This window comes from Filicampus tigris, chromosome 9 (assembly GCF_054856515.1).
Source record: "Filicampus tigris isolate MCC_2025a chromosome 9, RoL_Ftig_1.0, whole genome shotgun sequence".
Lineage (NCBI taxonomy): Eukaryota > Metazoa > Chordata > Actinopteri > Syngnathiformes > Syngnathidae > Filicampus > Filicampus tigris.
The window spans coordinates 16,169,956-16,194,591 of NC_141225.1; the positions used below are offsets into that span (position 1 = coordinate 16,169,956).

Sequence of the window (24,636 nt, forward strand, 5' to 3'; positions counted from 1 at the left end):
GAAGTAATCTCTAATTATATTACACAAGGCGCACCTCCTCTTTAGGAGGCCGCCATGTCTCGCCGCCGCCTTTGTGCTACGGGTACCAGAAGGAGACAAACATGGCAAACGTAGTTCCTCCACATCGTGACTACATGATGTGTAACAACTGCAATGCACTTACTTTGTCACTTGAGGGAATACTACAAGTCGTTTGTGATAACATTTAGCTTGTACCTCTGTTGGAGAATTTGTGGTAGGCTTGGGATGTATGGTTTCTCTGAGGCAAATGCGCGCACTTTGATCTTAAGTTGTTGCATTCTATCACTTCACCAATGGATGGCACTAAATTCTACACATTGGGCTTTGAAATACGTATTTACTGCTAATTCCAATTTGAGTTACCATATATTGTAAAACAGCAAGTGGCTGACTGCTACCTCAATCAACAAATTAATCAATTAAAATAAATTACTCTCAGGTCTTGTATTTTTTATGAAGCCATGATTTGAAATACACTACTTGTTTTAGATTTTTCAATAGATCCATTAAGTGTATTTGCAGAAAGTATTACAGACATTGGTGGTATCTTATGTCACTATTATTCACATATCACAGGTAGAGTTTCTTTTCAAAGTGTCAAGGCCAGCTAATGCCCTGGTGTACACACAACAACATTTTCCATCATTTTTTTCTGGTCCACGTGAAGAGGCATAGTTTGGAGAATTTTGTCGGGAAAAAAAAAAAACTAATGCAAAACGAAAAGATCTTTTTAGTTTTTACAAGTTGTGTGCTGTATCCGTATTTTTGAGTGCTCTTTTTAAGATAAGCCTACTGTTTAACACATTAGCCATAATGGACCCTCTGACCAAAAATGACGTCCTGACCATCTAAATGCTTCCTGTCCATGTGAGGAGATGCAGCACGCGCTGAAATGGCCTTCAGCTCCAGGGAGAAGCCTCTAAAATTTCCAAGACCTCAATTTGGAAAATTCCTTGTTAGGAACCACCAGTTTCATTCTCTTGATCTCTTTCTCCTCCAATTACCAGTTGTGATTTCTCTCTCATCCAATCACCTCGTTTTTGACGTACCGTGCCCTCCAATCACCGGCTGTCCCCCAGGCGGCAACACTTCAACGTATCTGCTTGTAATGAGACAATCGTTCCCACATGTGGATCAAACTCCTCTAATCACTCAAACCTCCAATCCACCCACTGTCTCCATTTTCCTCTCTCTGTTTTTCTTATTTCCCCGTCTCACACTCTTCTACCCTCTGTGTGCCCCTTTACACTACCCCCCTCTTTTCCCTCTCGTTCTGATTGAATTACCATAAGTGCGGGTCCTGGCCAAAATATGCCAGCTTGTTCTGATTAAAACTGTCCCTGTTAGACTAGAGACAGTCCAAATGGCTGTGAGTGGTTTGTGGTGTTTGGTGGTGGTGGTGGTGGGGGCGGGGGGACCAGTGTGACGAGGGAGGGGGAGCACATGCGCCTGTTTGTGTTGAAAAGAAAAATGCATCCAGACAATGTTGCATGGCGAAAGATGAAGAGCGGAAGGCCGAAAACAAGATGGGGACGGAGAGGTAGTGCGGTGAAGCAGGGGGCGGGAGATGGGAGGAGGGATGAGACGGTAATGGTAGTTGACAGTGTTGAGTTCACAACAGGTTCATGGTGACATCATGGTTGAATTTTGGGGAACATTTGTACGGGAAGAGCTATTCACCGTTCATTGGATGCACATGTACGCCCTTTTCACCCACGCAGAAACAACAAATATGCTTTGGCTCTTTAATATTCATTTTAGCTTGTTTGTATTTCCATGTGCGCATATGATTTACTGTGATTTTTGCCTCTAGTGTTCAATGAAAGGACCCCTTTCATTTCTCAACATGTGAGGTAAACTTGCTAACCCCAAAATGGCTACCCAGAGTGTCACCCGTTTCCTTTTTGCTCCCTCGTTTACATCGTTTTTTCCCCCTCATTTTCAGTATTTTTTCGCCTGCATGTCTCGCCAGCATTCACCCGCTGGTACAGTATGTTCTTTGTGTGTAGGCATGTTTAGCCATTCTAGGGGAAGAGAAGACATAAAGGAGCCCTGGGACCTGAAAAGTGTTTATGGCGAATGTGTGGGTGTGATTATGTTTGTGTCAGCTCTTTTACTTGCGAGAAGAAAAAAAACAAAAAAACAAGGAGCGAATAACAGCAGGGAGATTTGGTGTATTAAAGGTTCTTTGTGCCATTTCTGTGTGTCCTGGTGTTACTTTATTGGCCTGTAGACATCAGGGTTATGATAGTTTGGGATTTTTCATTAGTTAGTTTTTGATTGTATTTTGACTTTTGATTTTTATATTGAGTTAATTCGTTTTCAAAGCAAGTTTGTTACTTGCTTTTTTTAATGCTTTGTTTTAGTTCAGATTTGATTGGTTTCAGTTTTAGTTTGAGGTTTTTTATATATACATGGAGTGTTTGTCAAAAAAAATGGCACTGAATATTGTGTACTAAAGTAATGCCGAAATAAATACATGAAATGTATGAACCCTGAAAGCTCTTGAATGACGTTAAGTGACAAAGACAATAGCAAACATTTTTATCGTAATTATAATTAGTTTTATGAACATAAGATGTCGTTTCATTTAGTTTTGTTTTTTCCAAATCATTTTTATTTCGTCAATTTTACTTGTAGCTGTTTTGTTTGTTTTCGTGAACTCGTATAACCTTGGTACACATATGCCAGAATGTATGCAAGTGCAACCCCTCCTTTGCACCCCCTGTCGTGTGCTTGTATGTTATCGCGTGTCCGAGCCGGTAAGCAGCCTTGTCATGCATGCCTGTCATCCTCTGCATGCCTCTCTGGGCATCACACAGCTTCACATGACATCAATCTGAGAGCAGCGGGGTAGTGATCTCATTACCAGCAGCCTGTTGCTGATTAAAACCTGCTGTCTGAATTGTGCCCTCCCACCCCTTTTCTCCTTTTTTTTTTTTTTTGCCTCCACTCCACACTACCCCGCTTCCCTGTCCTCTGAACACCCCCCTGCCTCCTCCAACCCTTAACTCTCGCGTCGCACCATTCTGCGGTTTCTCCACTGCACGCTGCCAAAAAGGGCCCCTTTTCCAGTTCTGCAGAAAGTTAAAAGCGCCCCTCATTTTCCTCTTCTGACTTCCTACTGCATTTCTTTGTTCTCTCCACTTTGTTGTTCATCTCTATCAGGGATGGGCAACTTGCTGGAGGAGGCCACGATTTTTGATCAGTGCTACTGGGAGGGGGGGCCACGGAGGACCATGCACTCCCTAACCACATGTACGACAACAATGCTATTTTAAATGTGAACAAAATGCCTGCATACATTCTCTTAACATATATCATTTTACAATACAATACATATTACTTAACCCAACAAGAAAGTGTTTGAAGCAAACAACAAAATAACCTCATACTGTAATTTTTTTTTCCAGTGCAAAAGGCTTTCTTTGCATAAAAATTACCATTCAGGGACGGCACAAAACTGCTGACCAGCAAACGAACACTAAGAGCAGCAACTCATTTTTTGCATTTTTTTTTCTCATAAAAATCAACTCACTGAAAATTTTAACATCATTGAGGTGCTATGTTTGTCCTGCATATCATTCCAAATCCACAAATATGCCTACTGACGTTGTAGTATAGGGCAGTATAAGACCCAGTGTAAGTGCAACTAAGACTGTCTGCCATCTAGTGGTGATTGGTGATATTACAACTTAAAACTACAACCCCCTGCATTTTGGTATTCTTTCACAATATTTTTTTTCTTTTTTCACTTTTTTTCTGAGATTCGCTGGTTTATCAGTGTTTTCAGAAGAATTGATTGGGTTTGTACAAAAATAAAAACTCCCACCCAAAATGTTTTTGGATGGGGGGGAAATTAATCAAAGGGCCACTTGCGGGCCACCAGCTGCCCATCCCTGATCCATATGCTGCGGTCAAGGCCCTAATAACTGAGACGCTACCCTCATCAAAACCCCTCTCATGCTGAGTGTTTTATTTCCCAGATGTGAGTGCACTCATCAACATGTGGCTGTGTGTCATAACTTTTGTTTTTGTTTAACATTGAGAAATACACAAATTGCTTCTTTCACACTTAGCCAGGAGTAACACACTGGCCTGCTCTTGGCATATTTCACTGACACAGAAACACAAACAGTAGTAACCTTACACCTCCCACAGTGACGCGCTCGCTTAGAAGTGTGGTGTCGTAATGCTGGAATACATACACACACACACACACACATATATATATATATATATATATATATATATATATATATATATATATGTATATATATATATATATATATATATAAAAATTATGACTTTATAATATTTTTCCCATCTTAGGTCGGCGGCCATTTTAGAATATTTTGTCAACATTCTGGAAATTGTTCTTCTATTCATTGAGATATTGAATAAAATCTTTACACATTTCAAGGAGGTTGCACTCATATATGCTGTATATATATATATATATATATATATATATATATATATATATATATATATATATATACACACAGTAATAAATTGTGCAGATTTAAGAGTCAAGTGACATCTATTATTGGACTGTTTTCAAGCAGTATAAGAGTCACTGCGCCGGTGCAAGCTGTGCGTGCATTCACAAAAACCACAGTACCACACTGTGGCATGGCATGGTTTTGGCCACAACATGCATACTGTACACAGAAAATGGCTGCATTGAAAACTATATTTTCTCATAATTTCACTGCAGTTAGAGTTTATTTTTACAACATTATTTTAAAAAAGAAAGCTTTCTCAAGCTGTCCAAAAATAGATTCGTACTATGGTATTTTCATGTAAAATAACGCGGCACCAACGACTAAATTACGAAAAAAAATTATATATATATATATATATATATATATATATATATATATATATATATATATATACATTAAACAAATATTTTTGAAACTGTAAATGCCTTATATCTGTGAAATCTATAACCCAGAAACTTAACCCAGAAAAAAACAAAACTAATTTTTAACTTAATTGTTGTATAAACTTGAAAATGAAAGGACTCAAAAATTAGCACAATTCCGTATATGATACGGATTTATTAATGCAGATAATTTAACAGTTCGATCATTACTCTGGATTAAACATGAGATAAATATTGGAAAGAAAGAAAAGCAGCGCCATCAGGTGGATTCATTGGGGCGCTGCCCTCTGGCCCTATGGCACTCTCGCCAGATTTTCTTTGTGTTTTGTAGGTAGTGTAAAATGTGCATTTTGTACATCCATCCGTCGCGTGTTGTGTTTGAGATAGTTGTTTGAGCCTGTGTTTCAACTTGCCACATATTCATTTCTCCACACATGGCTTAAATTTATGTCAGCACTGAATATGACAGGACCATATGACTGAATTCCTGATGGTTTGTTATAGTTTAGCAATGGCCAACTTTGTGTCAGTGATACATGAAAATAAGCATTTAGGGCCTGACTCTCCCGTTTAAGCATCTGGACATACGGCCCTTTCATTTACGTTGATTCTCCCATCCAGAATTTTGACACACCCACTGCACGTATTGTAGGTTGAAAAATGAAGGTGGCCTTATCGTCGAGACGTGATTCGTGGACAATGGAGGTTGTTTGCAATCATGGAATATGGAGATTTTCAGAGGCTTGTTCGTGATATTGAAATCTGTGGAAAAGATAAAGCACACTTTACATTTGAAAAGGCCTTACACTTTGATGGAAAGCATGTTTATTTTCTGCATAGAATAAATCCAATATAGTCTGATCGCTTAAAAAAAAAAAAGAAGTGCGCCTACGGTGCTCTAGAGTATTGAAATCAATTAGCTTCACCTGTCACAAATAAATGTGCCCCCCACACAAACTAGATTGAATCCAATTGATTAAGTAATTTGGCAATGCTTTGCTTTTGTCCCAAGCACAATCCTATTCAAGTATAAAAGCGCTCAAATTTGTCAAAGGAATACAAAGGTAATGATGTCTAAAAGGAAGCTGAATTTCAAGGATGGAAGAGGTGTAGGTGCTTGTGCAATGTGTCAAAAGGCACCATGCAGTTTTGTCTGGTCAGGGAGCGCTGACGACTGATTGTCAGCAAAAAAACAAAAAAAAAACACATAAAAAAACCCCACTATAGGCCAAAATTGGTGTTCACGTACCACCACTGAGCTGAAGGATAAATGGAGAGACTTTGACCTCTATGAAAAACAAACTTCCCGCGTACCACAGATACATACGAGGGAGGGACTCTGCAGGTGGCCCAACAGAACCTCCACTTAATTTATCCGCACCGCAGGAAGAAGTGGCCTCCATACAGCAGACGCGCTCAGAGAGGATCGTCGAGCAGATACACATCGAGTTAGGTAACTGTCCGTCTTACTGCATTAATCGCAAATTCTCCGTCCAGGTGACATTGTGTTTCGAGGGTTTTGTATGGAACGATTCGATTCAGGACAAACTTTACGAGACAATATATTCTCTTTAGTTGCAGATATTGTGATAACGTATTTCGAAAGCCGATGAGGTAGATTAAAGAACGTACAGTACATGTACCCTGTTGCATGTCATTGGTTTTTATGGGCCGGCAGTGGTTGGAGTCGCCAAGCTGTGAGCGTTTAGTCAGCCAAGCCAGTACCAGACACTTTTGTCTGTGACATGAAGAAGCAGGTAGCTGGACCCTGAGGGGCTGACCGGTCAGGTTTGATCTCATCATGGGGCTACATTTAATAATTCCTTACCAGGCAGTAGCTGGTTTGATCCTCCTAGGAAACTCCAGTAGCGGAAGAAAAGGAGTACACTTGAACTCATTTTAGTTGGCGAAACTATTAAGAAAGGCCCCGTTAATTAATATAGGAAAGAGTGGTTGTTTGCTTTTTTGTGCGTAACCACAATGCGTTTATATTGTAAATTTGCAATCTATTGAATATTTTGCATGTAATTGGAATTTGTGATAACATGCCGATCAGTTACCCAATTTCCTATGCTCTTTGTCATATGAAAGCCTCACTGGATTGGCATTCATATGAATATTTTATGCAAATGTGGTACAAAGCTGGATTCCCACAAGTGTTTGAAATTCATGACAATGGTGTTGGGTTTTCATGATTTGGAAGCATTTGAATTTGCATTAAGGTGTGAGAAATTACAACAGAAGGAATTGACAACAAATGGCCATGTGACCAGATACGGTAGTCCACTTTACGATGTTCTCTCCTTCATGTACAAGCCAAACAACCAGTAAAAATGTTCTTAGAGGATATGTTTTTTTTGTGATATTCGTTAGCTGTGAGTAAATCCTGAGAACGTTTTTATTTTTACGTGAATGGGGTTTCCGTGTTAAAGACATCCCATTTATGTGTACGTTTTTAAAAATGAGAACATTGGACACGTGTTTTTCATAGTCAAAACATGGCATTTTGTTTACAATTGCTTTTGTGGAATATGAGTTGAGCACTAAAATCCACCCGTTTTTGTCCATCTTAGGGGGCGGCCATTTTGCCATCTTGCTGTCGACTGAAAATGACATCACAGTTGCTCAGAGCTCAGATAACTACCAATCATGGCTCAGCTTCAGAAAGCAGGTGAGCCGCGATTGGTCGTTACACGAGCCCTGAGCAACTGTGATGTCATTTGTCAGTCGACAGAAGTGCCAAAATGGCTGCCCCCTGAGATTGCTAAAAAAATGGGTGGACTTTGTTGCTTAACTCGTATTCCACAAACGCAATATTGATCAGAATGCCATGTGGAGACTAGTGAAGGTGCATAGAACATATTATTCCAAAGATTTTTGGGGGGTTGACTTCCCTCTTTAAGATGGACATAATATGCTATAAGATTTTAGAAGTGTTATTTAATGACATTTCATTTTTCTTTGTGCAATGTGCTTTTCTTCCTCTGCGACAATCTGATCAACGTACATTTCAATCGTATTATATTAAGCTATCAGGACTTTTATGCTAAGACACTATAGCTCCTTCCCACTCAGGCGCATTTCGCCATTTTGTCTCAATCATGTGCCATGTGTCTCATGAATAATTCTGGCCCCCCTTACACCCCCACATTTTCTGGCCATCAGGTTTAAGTGAAGGCATTGTAAACATGGTGCAATGGTCCATGGGCTGATACTGATACCCCCAAAGGTGTGCAGCCCTGTTTGGCATGTGTGTTTGTGTGTGCCTGTTAGCTAATGACCGTTTCATTTGTGTGACCGTGTGTCAGCTGTGAACTATATTTGGACAGCACCATAGAGCTTGAGTCGAAATTCAAGAAAAGAGTTGTTTGCTAATGATACAGCGTGTAGGTAAAAAGTAAAACGTGCTATGAGACAAAGGCTCCAAAAAAAAAAAACAAAAAAAAAAAGTGGAGGGGGTGGGCAGCACAGTGAAACTTAAGCCTTGTGGACCCCATTCTCCCTTCCTACGGGCATTCTGTGGCTGGCAAAAAAATGCACTGTATATTTGAGGTTTGGGATCACGTGACAGAGGCAGGGTTTGTGAATCAAAGCGCACTATGACTTCAAGAGAAGAGAGGGAGAGAGAGCTAGAGACGGGAAAAGGAGAGGGAGGCGGAATGCAACAGGCTAAAGTCAGTCGCCGCCTTGAGAGAAACTTCACGACTTTTGAATTCAAGCTCTGCTCATTCCTCCTCTGACTTGTACCCTTGTAAAAAAAAAAAAAAGAAAAACCCACAGCAGGCAGACTGTGCCGGACCCCCATCAGGCATCTGGTAAGTTTGACTTGTAGTCTTGTTTTTCGCTTGATCTGAATTTTCCTTCCAAACTTGAGTGTGTATCGGCGCTGTGTAAGAAAAGACGGGCATGTCAGAGCATGAGTGAGATGTCTCTCTTTCTCTCTCTGTTTGCGTGTTGTTGGGATGGCACGAGTGCAGAGGTTGGGTTTCCAGAGGGCCGCTTTAATTGAGAACAGGGCAAAAGAGAAAGAAACATTGAAGGAGGGGAAAGAAAGCTGATCGGCACCCGCGTGCACTTGAGGGGGCCGCTCCATGTGAGCGGATGAGCTCTTACGTGGGTGTTAGCGCGTCCCCCGCTTTGCGCCAGCGATGGGCGCACATGACTGACCTCAAAATGCAACATGTTTGGATGTGGTCCGCCACTATAGTTGAGTACTTCAGGTGAGATTGCGCAGCAGCGGACAAAGTTGGCCGCAGGACTCACTTGATGGATCACCCCACTACCATAACAATGGCCTAGTGGATCTCGTGCAACCGTGCACATTTGGTCTCGTCCCCTCCTGAAGATTATGCAAACTGGTTTCCATCCGCACGGTTGCATAAATCCAAATAGTCTGCTGCGGATAGCTCGGGACCTGTCCAGTCGCTTTGCGTTGCGTTGCCTTTTTTCTCTCGATGTCCTTAATGCTGCCTGTGCGCTATAAATACCGCATGATTGATGAGTACGAGTAAGTTGCTAATAAGCGCCTTCTCCCCACTTCGTCCAAACTATCCAGGTCAGCCCACTCACACTATACTGTTGAGTAGTCCTGCCATGCTTCGTTATTATTTGCGTCGTATCAATTCATCTTCATGTCAGTGTTCATCATGTCGATAGCACGGGCATAAAAAGTTTTGAGTAAACACTCGGGTCACGCTGAAGACTGACTCACAATAGCGATTGAAAATTCAGGGGAAAGAATAGCATACTGTAACACAGTTCCGTCCCTAACTGAACTGAAAATACAAATTATGGATTATTATGTCAGTTTGAAGTAAATTAAACTCAAGTCCCTAAAATGGGGCCAACAAAAACTGATAAAACACAAAGAAAAAGGTTGGACTATGACCATTTTGAGTTGCACCGTGTCTTAGTCCAAAAATGACCGACATCAAACAAAAAAGCCCATTACTGTTTACCCTCAGCTTGCCTCGCACGCATCCACTCACTCTACTCGCAAAGAATGGTACAGTTGAATTGGCTGAGACGTGTCACATGGGCGCAGACTCATGCTCACAACTTTGCAAGCGTGTCTTTGTTGGGATCCCCACAAAAGTCTACCTATTGCGGTCCCCTGCTCGATGTAGTATTTTTCTTGCTGTTCATTTCCGGTGACCTTTTCTGTGTCTGTCGCCATCTGCCATCGTCGACTGAACCGTAAACGGGTCCCTTTGAGCAACTCAGAGCAGCTCGGGCAAAGTTGGATGCATCTGTTCTTACTTAAACCCTGTAGCATGGAAACTCCTCAGACTGTTTTATTGGTGTCTGCTCAAATTGATTTGGGTGTGTTGGATGTCATTATTCAACCCTGCGGCAATCTTTGTTGTCTACAACTTTCATGAATGACCCCACAGCCCAAGACGACTTTAGGAATTGTCCGTCGCAAGCCTTTCCCCCGCAAATGTCCAACTTTTGCTCAGCCGTTGTCGTCTTGCTTGTTGCTGTACAATAAGCAGAAACCTGAGACTTTTGCGTCCTCAACCCACCAAATGTTTTCTTGTCCTCCACAGTATTCCACATTGTCCATGGAATTATTTAGAGAGATATTGTGAGAGTCATGCATGCCTAATTGGCTTCAGAGATTTGGAAGTCACTTGAATTGCTGCTTTTTTGTGTGTGCGCCAGTGCATTGAAAGCAGCTCACAATGTGTGTTCAATTGTGGCCTGAGGATGTTCTGTGCTCGGCGCTGGCTACAAGTCCTTTTAAACACACTTCTAATCTTCTTTCTAGAACCACAGACTTCGTTTGAGCGTGTGTGTGTGTGTGTGGGGGGGGGGGGGGGGGGGGGTCTGGGGGGAGGTTCAGGGGAGTTTAGACTCACTTTTCACTTAAATACTAAATGAAAAGCTGCCTACCAAACGCCTCAATTAGGCCTGACCCATGGCCGGACGACGAGGCCCGGAGCTACAGAAGCTGACCCCGGCATCGACCTCGAGACCTTGAGCGGCCCACAGGCTCGACTCCACATAATGACAACATTGTGTGTTTGATAAAGCGTCACGGTCATCCACATTATCCCCATTTACACTGTGTAATTCCAAGTTCCAAGTAATGCTGTTTTCGTAGAGAGTGCTTGATTTATGGAGTTTTCGGCATTTTTAAAAAAAAAATGCGGAGCTCATTTATCAAGGTCCTTGCCACGGTAACAGCAAATTTTAAACCAATGAAGTGTGACACTAGCCTATCTAGAGTCAATTTGACATGCCAAATACTTTAAATGATCAATTAATTATCACAATGACACACTCCTCATCTTTACATCGGACATGTGTACAGTGTAGGGAAAATATATTTGTAATGTTTGGGGCTGAAATTCTTATGCATCTACTGGCTCTTTCTCACCTTGCCTGGTTCGAGGCGGCGAGTTTCCCACCTCAAAATAGTCCATCAAACCATCCAGTTTCTATACTTATCGTCACTACGGTCGCGGGTGAGCTGGATCTTATCCCCGTTGACTTCGAGCGAGAGGCGGGTTGGTCGCTACCCAATAGCAGGCCTCCGATATATGTTTTCCGTAAGAAGCAGGGAGAAATGGGGGGTGAGCGTGGGGTGACAACAAAAATAAAAGCACACACTTTGCTATTGATGTAAGAACTTGATCTAAGTGATTTTTATTTAACCATTGAAACTGGCTGGATATCAGCTTTTCATTAAATTAAACTTGTTTGAGCTATTTTTGTTGTCATCGTGATATTTGTGCAAACAAAATGTAGCCATACTTGTACCAGACACTTAGAATGAACAATAAACTGAAGAAGCAAGGGTGGTCAAATCATTTTGTTTTCCATGACTGTCAGTCAATTAAAAATTAAATGTTGCTGCTGTTGCAACTGTGCTGCTGATTGATTTTCAAAGTTAAAACGGAAGTCAACGCAAACATATTTTTTTCAAGAATATGTTTTATGCAAGCCCCCAAGTTGAAACACGGCATTCTGATCAATATTGCGTTTGTGGAATAAGTGTTAATCCCCTCGTTTTTAGCCATCTCCGGGGGCGGCCATTTTGTCTTCTGTCGACTGAAAATGACATCACAACTGCTCACAATGACCAATCACGGCTCAGATTCAGAGAACAGGTCAACTGTGATTGGTCGTTATAAGCAGTTGTGATGTCATTTTCAGTCGACAGAAGACAAAATGGCCGCCCCCGGAGATGGCTAAAAACAAGTGAATTTTCCTACTTAACTTATATTCCACAAACGCAAAATTAATCAGAATGCTGTGTTTCAACTAGTGGGCCTGCTGGGAACATATTCTTGAAAAAATTATGCTTGGGGTGACTTCCGCTTTAAAAATAGTCTCCAGCTGATAAGCAAAAGCGCAAAAGCACCAAGTGAGATATGGAAGCAACAAAAATCCGGTGAGATTAAGCATGGAAGCACTTTAAACGTGCTAATATCACTTTGGAAAATAACCACAACTTGAAGGTCTAAGAAACATAAATATTGAGGCCTTGAGTTCTGTGTGTTTCTCATAAGATCTCAGCCTCAAAAGTCTCTCACGCGTCGGGATGTAGACACTTAGGCACATCACCATGTAATCCATAAGATACGCTAACATTGAGTACTAATCAACCACATGATCAAACTACATAAAGAGCGCCATTGTACAGTGTGAAGCAGAGAATTTGTCCTCACTGGCTCTACTTTGTAACCAATGGAGGCCGTCCAAGATTTGCCGAGCATCACGTCTGTGCTCCGCCATTAACACCCATTTCACTACTTCAACTGAAGTCACATGGAATTGCTTTATTGTCGTCGTTTGACGTCATGTTCTGCTATCTGTGCTAAATGGAACAAAAAAAAGAAAGACGTAAAAGGGGATGAGCGTGTCAAACTTGCAGCGTTTGGCTTGAAGAAAGCAAAAAAAAAGGTAACTAATCAAAAGTATGACAAAGAAGTTGGTCATTTGGATGTTTTCAGTGTCATACAACTTAGCAGGTATCCAAAGTGACACCCTAATTGAAAAATAATGTTATTTATTTATTGTGTTGTAGGGAATGACATGTTTGCGTTTAATTTCAATGCTTTCCAGTGTTGAAAATCTGTAAGGCAACAACCAGCTCTCATTGCTGATCTACAAATTGTACAGATACTGCAGTTATGAAGCGTGACTATCTTCACGTCCATCTGTGAAAACTATGTTGGTTTGACTTATGCGACTAATGTTGTTAGGATATAATGCTTTTCAGTGTGTTTAGATACAAGAGCTATGTGCTTTCATAAGCAGCCTCAGTAATTGGAGGATTAGAGTAGCTCAAGTATATACTTTACAGCAGCAAGAGGCAACTGGCGGACCGCGGGCTGCATGCAGCCCCAGAATACACTCTTGAGTGACCCCTGGATTAAATCTTAGAATATATTATAATTTTTTCAAACCCAATAAATTCTTCCAAAAAAATGCTGATGAAATATCCAATATATGGTTTTCACAAAACGGGGGAAATGGGAAATAATATTGAGGGAAAAACTGAAAAAAAAAAAAAAAACTCCCCTCAGCACAGCAACATCAAAATCTGCGAATATGCTAATCAACGGGTGCAGGACCAGGAGTACGCAAGGGTCGACTGTAGTTCAAGTTGTAATATCACCATTCACCACTAGATGGCAGACCTGGCTTAGTTGTGCTAATTTTTTGCGAATTTGGAATGATATGCACTACAAAACATAGTACCTCGATAATATTAAAGTTTTGAGTGAGTTGAGCTTTGTGGAAAAAAATGCACAAAATTAGTTGGTTTGCTCTTCGACAGTTTTGTGCCGCCCCTGAATGCAAATTTTTATACGAGACCTCTTTGCACTGGAAAAAAATTATAGTATAATGTATAGAAAAAATATCAAAATCGCGGTATTGTCCCATGCAATATGCATAATCGCAGAGACATGCAATAATTTTCTTATGGAATTGTATGCTTTTATCTGAATTTCACCAGTCAAACACAAACTTAAATATGCATTGCCATCCAATTGTAACATTATCTATGTTAATTACATTTAATTAGGTAAGAATACTTTGAGCTTGCTTATTTTTCTGCATGAAAAAAAATCTTTCATTAGATAATGAAAATGTCATTTCTTTGGGTACATGATAAATATCGCAGTAATATCGAAATCGCTACAGCCAACAACCATATCGCACATCGCATGTTTTTCCAATATCGTGCAGCCCCTAGTGCACGATATTTTGTTGTTTTCTTCAAACTCTTCGTTGTTGGGTTAGGATAGTGGATCTTTTATACATACATTGAGAAATGTAAAGTGAAAAATGAAATACATTAATATTTTATCCATATGTAAAATGGTATTTTTGTCACACATCTGGCTAGGACCTGTGTGGACCTTTTATTAGGTTAGACGCAAACGGATAAATAACCGTTACGGGTTACAGGGGCCTTGATGAACAGGTGGTGTTTAATATTGTTTTGTAGGTGGCCAGTGATGTACTATTTATTTCAGGGCAGAGTTCTAAAAGGTCCGGGCTGCCACATTGAAGCTTCCACCAATGTTGTCAAAATGTATAGCATAGTATAGTTTTAACACAGACACCTGTAGCATTTGAAAGTGTATTTGTGTCTCTATTCGTGCCACGGTCTTATCCTAATTGCTTGTAGTGGGCAAAAGCGTGCTTTTCCACAAAGTGGTTGAATTTATGTCGTTTAATGCTCTTAACAATTACCGTTGCGTTGTGTAAGTCTCAAGAAAACAGCAAAAGTGTGTTTTGTATTCTTTCCTTTCCATGCTTGCTGTCACACAGAAGTGACGATTGTGTTTGTCTATTTCCACTGTACGACTGCGGTTGGAACCAAAATGGAGGGTGCCACGAAAATGGTTCATAAGTTATTTCGGTGCAATTTAAGAGTACTGACCGTGGAAACAGTAAATATGGTGTGCCAAACAGAACAGAACTGCCCTACGCTATTTGGTTCCAGAGTGTGAACACCTCGCATATTGTTTTTGTGAGCAGTCTTTGTACAAACTTGCAGCACACTTGCATGATCAAACAATGTTTATTACAAGACGCGAATGTTGTAACACAGATCGGTTGTGTTTGTGTGCAGTATGTTCATGAACTGGCATTGGCTTCTTTGTTTTCGGACCATTTGTTTCAAATGTTTCTCACTGTATGCATTCATCACAGCAAGTCAAATACACGTCTTGAGGCGGGAAGTTAAAAGTTAAAAGAAGTCGCTCCGTCTTTGAGCTAGGATAAACAAGGCTTGTAACGGTGCCAGTCGTCCTCTATGTCCGCTAATGAGCCCTGACATGGAAGCTGAAGGGTTGGCAGCTAAAAGCGTTCGCTCCTCCTGTCTGCGTGTCAAAGTGGCCAAGGTACTAAACTCCAAATTGCCATGAGAGCCTGCTTTGGTCAAAAGCGTGTGCCAGACAAATGAAAAGTAACATACTTAAATGTGTTTGTTTTTCAGTCTTTTTGACCAGAAATGACCTTTGATGCTGTCTGTAACGCAGACTCACTTGTTTCTTTTCTGTTGTCTGGGGATTCTTGTGTGGAAGTGGGCATTCGTGAAATCAAAATGAAACGGGGGTTGGGAGACGTTGCCAGTGTGACTCTCTGTAATGACTGTGTGCGTTTCATAACTGTAACCACAAGCTGATTTGGAAAAACTATAAAAAAAAAAAAAAAAAAATCCAGTCACATTTACAAAGGATAACTAGATCCAGATGACTCGCCTCACAAACAGCGGAACATGTGATTGAAAAAGTTTATGTCATTTCAACTGTTTAGATGTGGAAATCGAGTGAAAATAAGCAGCACTGATGGTAACTTATGTAGCAACTTGTTGGAAAAGACGCTCCGATGGAAAGCCCCATTCATCGTTTTTTTTTTACACCAAACCTGTTTTTAATCCTCATTGTCTGGGAAAAGGCAGCACCAGGCTGGGCGTACATACGTATGTGTGCGTGTGTGTCAGCAGGACCGGGACCAGGTGACCCAGTCTGACCTGACCCAGCCTGCGCTCATAAAAGCAGCATTGAGGCCCGGAGGCCCGGAGACACAGCGCTACTTTTGTTGCCCTACCCAAGGTGTATTCCCCCTGGAGGCAAAGTGTGGGGGCGGAGGGTGTTACTCATTAGAGAAAAAGAAACCATTCCTTGGCTTGGCCGCACATTATTTCATCGTTTATTAGCAGAAATAAAAGTGTTTCTTTATTTTTATGTTTGCTTTCGGTAACGACTCTGTCTGCTTTCTTGTTGCCCCATGCTGTTTCACCACAGTCCCTTCTTTCTCCTATTAATCCACTTTCCAGTGCGCCTCTAATTAATAGCACTCCACTCTTACACATGGCCAGCCAGATGCTTGGAACTCCTTCCTCATGCTCTCTTTTGCCATCTTTTTTTTTTCTGCTTTCAACACTTGATTTTTTTTTTTTTTTTTTTTTCTCCATGGCAAACCTTTTTACACATCTGGCTTTCATACTTGACTTTTTAGTCTTTTTGGGTTTGATTTTTGTAAAAAAGTCTACGTAAACCTGAGTGACCCAAAGGCTACATCTGCCCAGGGATTCTCTGTCCTATACTTACTCCTTTGTTCTTCAAGGTCAATTGCAGCTTTCAATGACGCTTCAGCTTGTGTGAACCGGACGAATTTTCCACTAGATTATTTGGCCCCCGAACACGATTAACCCTCTCAGGTTTGTCGACATTGTGATGCCTGGAAAAGCGAGCTTTTGACACCTTGATCAATGTTTGTGTAGTTTCTTGTTTTGAAAGTCACATGAATTGAAACTCCATTTTACTAGTTTCTTTTGGCTTCACTCTACACTATCATTTTCAAACCAGCGTGTAATATACAAAGAAATAGCATAGGTTGTGCTGAACAAAGAAACCGTGTTATATTAATTATTGTATTTAGCCCAAGTTGGGGGGGAGTCCTTGACCCCAACAGGTTAAACGTGCAGAACATCTGCGTACGTTCACTTCTGAAGGCTACATGTCTGTGCTTGCATGTGTAGGTGTTCCTCTCATACGCAGGCATGTGTTTGTTAATGTTTGTTAAATGTAGCATTTTGCACATTTGCATGTGTGTGTATATATATATATATATATATATATATAAATATATATATATATATATATATATATATATGTATATATATATATTTATATATATATATATATATATATATATATATATATATATATTTATATTTATAATTTTTTTTTTTAACTAACTGCCCACTTTGTCCAACTGGTGTTTGACATTCTTTGATCGTCAAACAGTCAAGTTCTTTGTGGAAATAGTTGCAGGGACTCTCCCCAACTGGCCCTCGCGGTGAAGAAAAACCGCAGCGGAGCCGAGCAGTTACAGAAATATGTCAATATGGGAAATATGACTTTAAAAACAACATTGAGTGCGCTGACTTGGTGTGTGAGAGAGTGGGGGAAGAAATAGCAAAAGAATTTTACTGTAATGACAACTGACGATTTGTCATTCTAATGTTACTCAATGCACACTACATTATTAATACTCATGAAATGTGATTATTTCCAGGGCTGTTTTCTGTATATCTGTGTGTTATGGTATATTTGTTTAAGCTTGTTTAAACGACACTATTAAATACGAGTTGTTGCTGAATTTATTCAGCAGGCAAGATGAGAATGTCACCAAACACCAAAGCAGAAAAAACTATTCTTCTGACTGGTTCTAACTAAAAAAAAAAAAAGAAAAATGTTTAAATGCAGTGTGATACTGTTCTACTCCAGTCCTGTAGATGGCAGTAATGGTAATTCCAAAGTGGGTGCCAAGCAATGCAGTGTGATACTGTTCTACTCCAGTCCTGTAGGTGGCAGTAATGGTAATTCCAAAGTGGGTGCCAAGCAATCTTTTCCTCATTTGATCTCTCTGCTGAATCTGGTGTTACTGGCAAACGGAGGAAAATTGATGCTGCGCCCTAATGCAGATGTGCACCAAGATGTCTTGGGCTCTTTCTTGGTCCTTGCACAGTGGAAATTGGTTACTTAGTAATAATGAACTTACCAATAAACCCAACATCTCACCACAGGCTTTATGTGCTTGAGAGAGGTACGGTGGAGTTAAAAAATCTACACACCCTTGTTTAAATGCCAGGTTTTTGTGATGTATGAAAAACAAAAGACATCCCCAAAAAAGTTATGATGAAAAATTATGGCCAAAAAATTCAGGATTGGTTTCATCGGACAAAATCTCCCAAACTCATGTGGCAAAAGGTGGATACAGTTATGAACAGTTGCAAATAGTTGCACAAAACCTTCAGATAGAATGGTAGGTAAAGCCTATTACAATTTATTTTGGGATTAATCAAAGGATTAATATGTTAAATGTTGACAGGTGTGTGCTGTCCCTCATTCAAAATGAGTTTGAATGTGATTGGCCATTTGTGAACGCAAACACATCCCCAATTAGAAGAGGCTGTACCGGTACATACTTGGGCAACCGCACTATATCATTTAATTTTCTCGAAAAGCATCTCTAAAGGGTTTTTTTTTCCATTCAGTTGTACAGATTACGTCACATTAATGGTGGAAACAAATATGAAATGATTCATTGACCACAAACACTTGGAATTTGAACAGGGATGTGTATGCTTTTTATATCCACTGTAAAAGGAAGCGCAGTGTTTCAAAATGCATCCAGTTTAATTACAGTGAACTCATGCCTATTTGCGGTTTCCTCGGCTACTTGCTAAATACTTGACTATTTGCATATTTTTGTACTTTCTGTAAATTCCTCAGATGTCACAAGATGGCACCAAAGCCCTGGCTAAGAAATAAGTAGTAATTGATGTCAACGGAGTGCTGTGATACATCTGGACTCAGAGACTGTATGCCAAGCTTAGTTTAGCCCGGGTAGCAAAGGGAAGTTATGGCGAGTCTGTGCCACATGTGCAATTTTTATTTTTATTTTATTTTTCAATGTAGCAAATTATCAGCATTTTTTTCTTAAGGGTTATGTTTCGTAAGGCAAATTTTAAAAATATGTCCATTGTTTTGGGATAATAGTTTTTGGCACATTTAGAGTTTGAACTATTAATTTAGGCATTTATAAAAAATTTCTGGAGAGTACATGCATTTTATTTTGGTATTCTTGCCTCCTGCAAAAGTATCGGGAGGTGGGGACGTGCTACACCACATTTTGAGGTGCAAATTAAATACCAGTCAACGTGAACAATTGCATAAACTGGATGTAGATAATTTCATGGAGGAGCGAGTCCTATAAAAACTTTCCAAACTGGGGTCTTGTGGAATATTCATAGTAAGCGAAGTGTTATTTTTGAACAGCAGGGGCGCCATTATGCCTTTGCCTAGGCCTTATGTGAAGCGCACAACTAAAACATTCTTCCAATGAAGCTGCATGAAGCATATTCCAGCTATGTTAACAGGTACACGTGCGTGTGTTTGTATTTATGTTCATGTTTTCCTGCAACTTTTTACGGAAGTATGAGTTCCCCTCGCCGCAGTCGCTCTGGAAGTGACAAGCAGCCGCTGTGTGTGACCGCGTGTACCTGCGTTAACAATGACAGCCGAGCTGCGATTTGCCTTTACTTCCACCACTCTGGCTATTTTTGCCTTTTTTTTTTTTCCTGCTGATTCAGTATATTCCCTTTGTACTGTAGTGGAAGACATTTGTGCATTCAGATCTCCCTCCCTCAGCCTCTGTGTGTGTGTGTGCGCGCGCGCGCGTGTGTGTGTTTGATTCGCAAGCTGAAGCAGGCCCAAAACAACAAGACATTCTTTGGCTGAGCTGTATTTACCACAGCTCTACCACAGAGACTTAAGCCCCGCCCACTCGTGAAATCACTGAAGGGAATGAGAACGAAACAAGAGAGGGCAGCCCTCGTATAACTTTTCCAGCGGGTCGCTGAGGCACAGCGGGAGTCCAAAAAGAGCGAAAAGGTGGGACGAGATTGCGGCGACCTTGAGCAAAGTGAAAGCACAGAGGGCTTCCCGTGGGGTACGATGAGCACGACTTAGTTTTGCCTGTGTGTTGTTGGAAGGGGTTAATTTTACCCATGTTGCTGGCAGGCTGGCAGGGGGAACACAGAGACCCTTTATAATACAGTTGTGCTGATTGAAATCATATGGCATTGCCTGAAATCATTACACCACTTGGGAAACGGAGCACGAGAGAGAGGCTGTTTCTTTTCCCGCTTTTTCCTCACTAGTCCCTCTTCTTTTTCTTCTTTAGCAGTGAGATTGTTTTTCCACATTTATTTGATTGGAGGAAAGCTGCGGAGCAACGTCTCTCTTCTTCTAGCATCTAACTCGTCTCTGTTTTTTCTTCCTCGACAGCTTGCGGCCAGCCTCTTCCCGATCTCTGTCGCGTGGTTCCTTGGGAGGCCCTCAGCATCATCCGTCTCACCCGGGCCGCCATCCCCCCCACCCCAACCCCCTCCCGCATCCCAACCTTGGAGAAGCCAGAACCTTGTGGGGCTGAATGGCAGCGACCCCTTTCGCATTCACCCGCGGCCCCTGACCACCACCGAGACGTCAAGAATAGTCAGCTAAAAATCGCCGGACTTACACCAGCAGCTTTTTACTACTGTATTACCATGGCAACCAACAGGGAGCATCAATTGCGTCATATGGCCGGCTTCCCTCGCACCATGTATCCTTTCCCCTTCAATGCCATGAGGAGCCACTCCCCCTTTGACCTGCTGGCCAGCAGCAACCCGTTTGGTCGCTTTGGGGCAGACCTTCCCAAAGAGATGGCGGCATTGTGTAAGTACTTCAATTCAGTTTATAAACAAGGAGCTGGGTCCCAAATTATCGGAAATTTTGCTTTTTTTACAGTGTAGTAATTAACCCCCCCCCCCCCGCCCGCACACACACACCCCGCCCCCTCCAATGTTCCCTCACAGAATATATTTTGTAATAATTTTCAAGGAAAAGGCAACACGGTTGAATCGCGTGGTTCTGCGTTTCAATCTCAGCACTCCCCATACTGGAGTGTCTTTTCCTGGCAATGCCCCCCACAGCCACAAAAACATTGGTTCATTGAAGACTCAATAATACGAATCACAATTATTTGGATTGAGATTGAAATATCGATTAATAAAAAAATATATATATATCCATTGCCTTCAAAACGTAGTATTTATTAAACTTCTGAAACTCAACTACTCATAACGATCATCAAAGCCTCATGTCAATTCATCCCTGCATTTTGAACCCTTATCTCGTTATCATATTTATTTGATCTTGTTATAAAATATGTTTAGATATTTATATTTATTTTATTGTGTTATTGCTGTGTCTTTATTTTCACAAGTCTTGGGACTTACCGGGCTAACCTGGGACGTCGGGTATCGTGCCATTTCATGTGATAATTTGTGTCGGTGCAACAAAAACGTCCTTCGATGTTTGTAACAATAAAATATCAAGAAAGAAAATTAACAATATACACAAATAATAGCAATTTAAAAAACAAATAATACAGACTGTTCCTGTGACCCACGTTGGTCTCTTAAGGGCAGTGTGGCGCCGTGCGTGGATGGAGTACACACGTATAATGAGATAAGCAGGTTGCGATTGAACCTTATCAGTATATCTTGTTTTTCACAGAATGTGAAGAATTTGTGGATTTGAGTATTTTTATGTTCACTGTGTGGATGCTTCTACAGTGTTTGTGTGAGTATTTGTGATTTGAAGGGATATCACTCCCAAAGTCGATGCTAATTTCCCAATTAGCATGTCAATGCGATTTTACATTGACTTGAGCATTAGCGCTGTTTCAAAAACAAGGCCAATGTCTTGTGTTTAAATATACAGTACAATGTGTGTAATTCTTTTTGCTGTGTTTAATTTTACAGTAAACTCCCAACTAGTGTTTCGTTAAACTTTAAGGCAAGCTCAGGGGTGACAGAATCACATCCGCTACACACTTGCTGCGCAAGCAACGTGGTGCATGCATTCGGGTTACTTTCACAACATTGGGAACTTGCAAAAGCACCGCGCCGTGTTCTGCAGATGAATCGTTTTTCTTGGATTATAATGTTTTCAAGATCGTGATAAGACAAAATCAAAATCACGATTATATTTCGATGAACGGTCTTACTTGTCTATATGTTCACTACAATTGGCTGGTGCCCAAAGTCAACTGAGAAGTCAACCGAGACCCAAATAAGATCAAGCAATATACACTGATGGATGGATGTACAAATTCAAAACTCTCTAAATTCCGATAAATATCTATAACCGACTCAAAAACGTAGCTGAGGTCAGAGGTCATCTGAGGTTCTGGTGGTAATTATAAAATGCGTGAAGAATTGGCATTTTTAATCTCTGTCACACAGTCCCGCACATGACACTGAGTGCGGCCTGTCTGTGCTGTGTGAGCAACATTGGAATTCCTCTCAATTTGGGAGAGCTTTAGAGCTATTTTCGGGCTTAAATTGGTGCACAGCACTTTGTTTGAGCTGCGGTTGTTTTTTAAAGTCCTCCATAAATAAAGTTCAGTTGAGCCTTTAACTCAAGCCTGATATTGCTTCCCTTGAGCTACAGGGGGTGCTATTGTACTTTGAAAATGCCTCAGGCGTGCAAGGGGCCAGAGAGACGTACACAAATGGTTTTTCACATTCCATGAGATAGTGGCTTTTCCTTAATCTTTATGCCAGTGATGCTTCATTATTTAATATCATTATCATCCAGATATTTATTGTCGGATTAAATCTGAAAGTAGCATAAAAGCAAGGAGAACAAAGGAACCATTTAGACAGATACAGTAAATCAGGGGTGGTCGCTTCTGAGTATAAAGAGCCTTCAAAACTCCATTGCAAAAAGCCACACTTCAAATGGATGATCTCATTACCACAGCGACAGTCTAGCTCTTTCTAATATTTTGATGATCTCATTCAGCTCTGTCACAAGGTCTTTCTGCTTTTAACATACTTAATTGCAACTACAAACATGATTAGCATACTGTAAAATCATACCTGACAGTGTCCATTAAAAGTGTAAGGCATACTTTTTTATACAACTACTAGATTGGGCCTCATTAGATTGAGCAGGTGTACCTAATGTTGTGGCTGGTTGGCGTTCAGAAAATGTCTAGTGACTGCTGAACAGATGGTCCTTTCTTATCTTGGTTCAGACAGTTTGTTGTTGATCATTGTCAAGTTTTTCTTGAATTAAGTTGATGGTGAGGGCCACGTTTTTTTTTTTGTTTTTTTTTATGCATTCCAAAACATATAGATATGAAGTGATACAAACATTAACTTCTCTGAGTGGGAAGAAGCGTGTCTCTCTAAATGACATATTAGCATGTTCACTTTCTGCTTGCAAAGTACGCTGTCATCCTTGTCAATATTAGCATGAAGTAAGCTGAAATGGCGCTGCAGGTTCCAAGCTCGGGATAGTGAACAGAGTCTGCATGTTTCACTGTACAAAAATACAATATAAGCTCCCATTCGGAGAAGATATCCAAAAATAAGTGGCTCCTCTTTGTATTTGTGCTTTGTATTATCCTTCTTCTTCCTTTCATCGCATTTAATGGCACTGAAAAATGTGAAGTATTGCATTGAATTGATTGAAACCAGACCCTAACTTTGCATTTATCCCCAAGAGAAGACTCGGGGTCTGTGTTTGGACTAACTAGAGAACACATTTAGGCTACATCACTTTAAAGAAGTCCAATTTATTGTAAGCATATGGGAGAAACTGTCTTTTGTATTTCATATTTGAACATGACAAAATTCTACATCTGTATAGTCCCAAGTGCTTTAAAGTTATCACTTGGTCTGGCTTGGCTCTTGTGGCTATGGTGACGCTTAAAAGCAGTGAACAAAAAAAAAAAATTGCTGAATGCTCCTGGTGTTTTTCAACAAGTCCTCCCGTAATTACTGGATGCCAGTCAAAAGTCATTAAATGCAAACGTTTTTTAATTGAACAGTTTGTTTTTTTACTTGTCATGGACGCACAAAATAGATGCGTTATTTTCAGTCTAATTCAAATGTGAATGTAATGAATGTTTTATACAGCTATAACAATTCAACAACAAAAAAAAAGAGTTTAGACTGTAGTCTGTGCATAATAAAATGATTTTTTTTTTTGTCTCGTTTTGGGAAAGGGCTCTTCATAGATATTCCACCGTAGTCTATAATGCTGTTTTTCTTCAATTTTTATGCTTTATGCCCTCTTTAAGATCATGTATTTATTTTCCCTGGTCAATCCAAAGAGTATTTGTCTTTTCTTGTAAATGAATGTAAAGTTAGGTCGGCCAGATTCCTACTACGTCTACGACATTCATTTGACGACGCGTATACATGTAAGGGGAACCGGATTTCTAATCATATAGTCTGGGTATGTTAATCCAACTTTATTCCTGGAAGTTCCGGAAGCAAACTGGCATCTCTAACTCGCCCCATTTTCCATTCTTCCTCCTGCAACTTCTCATTTCCAAAGCCGAGTTCATTTGACTGCCATCCCAATTTGTCTAAAATGTACTGTCCCGGATATAAATAGCTGCATTTACAGTATGTAACCGAACACCCACCTGAACTTCCCCCGCTGAGTGTAGCGTCCACATGAGCCTGCTGCAGTCATGTCCCGGCCAGCCGCATAATCTTCTAGCCACAATGCAGCGCTCCCAGTGGACAGGGACGCGCACAAGAACAACATTTCAAACATTTTAACACAGCGTGTTTGGGTGCCACTATCCTGCGAAATGGGCATGGGGCCCAACATGCCTGT

The 24,636-nt window shown here is 40.7% G+C and overlaps 1 protein-coding gene across 2 annotated transcripts in view; it reads left to right on the forward strand.

Moving 5' to 3' along the window:
• The first annotated feature begins 6,064 nt into the window (after positions 1–6,064).
• LOC147142252 (retinoic acid receptor gamma-like) overlaps positions 6,065–24,636 on the forward strand; it is a 40,025-nt gene continuing 21,453 nt past the window's right edge. Inside the window, exons 1-2 of one of the 2 annotated variants that reach the window (XM_086041996.1) lie at positions 6,065–6,365; positions 20,239–20,667. In XM_086041996.1, coding sequence (XP_085898122.1) covers positions 6,203–6,365; positions 20,239–20,667 — 592 coding nt within the window. In that variant the 5' untranslated portion in view covers positions 6,065–6,202. The remainder of the gene's footprint in view (positions 6,366–20,238; positions 20,668–24,636) is intronic. The other variant, XM_086041997.1, reaches the window with a different exon arrangement.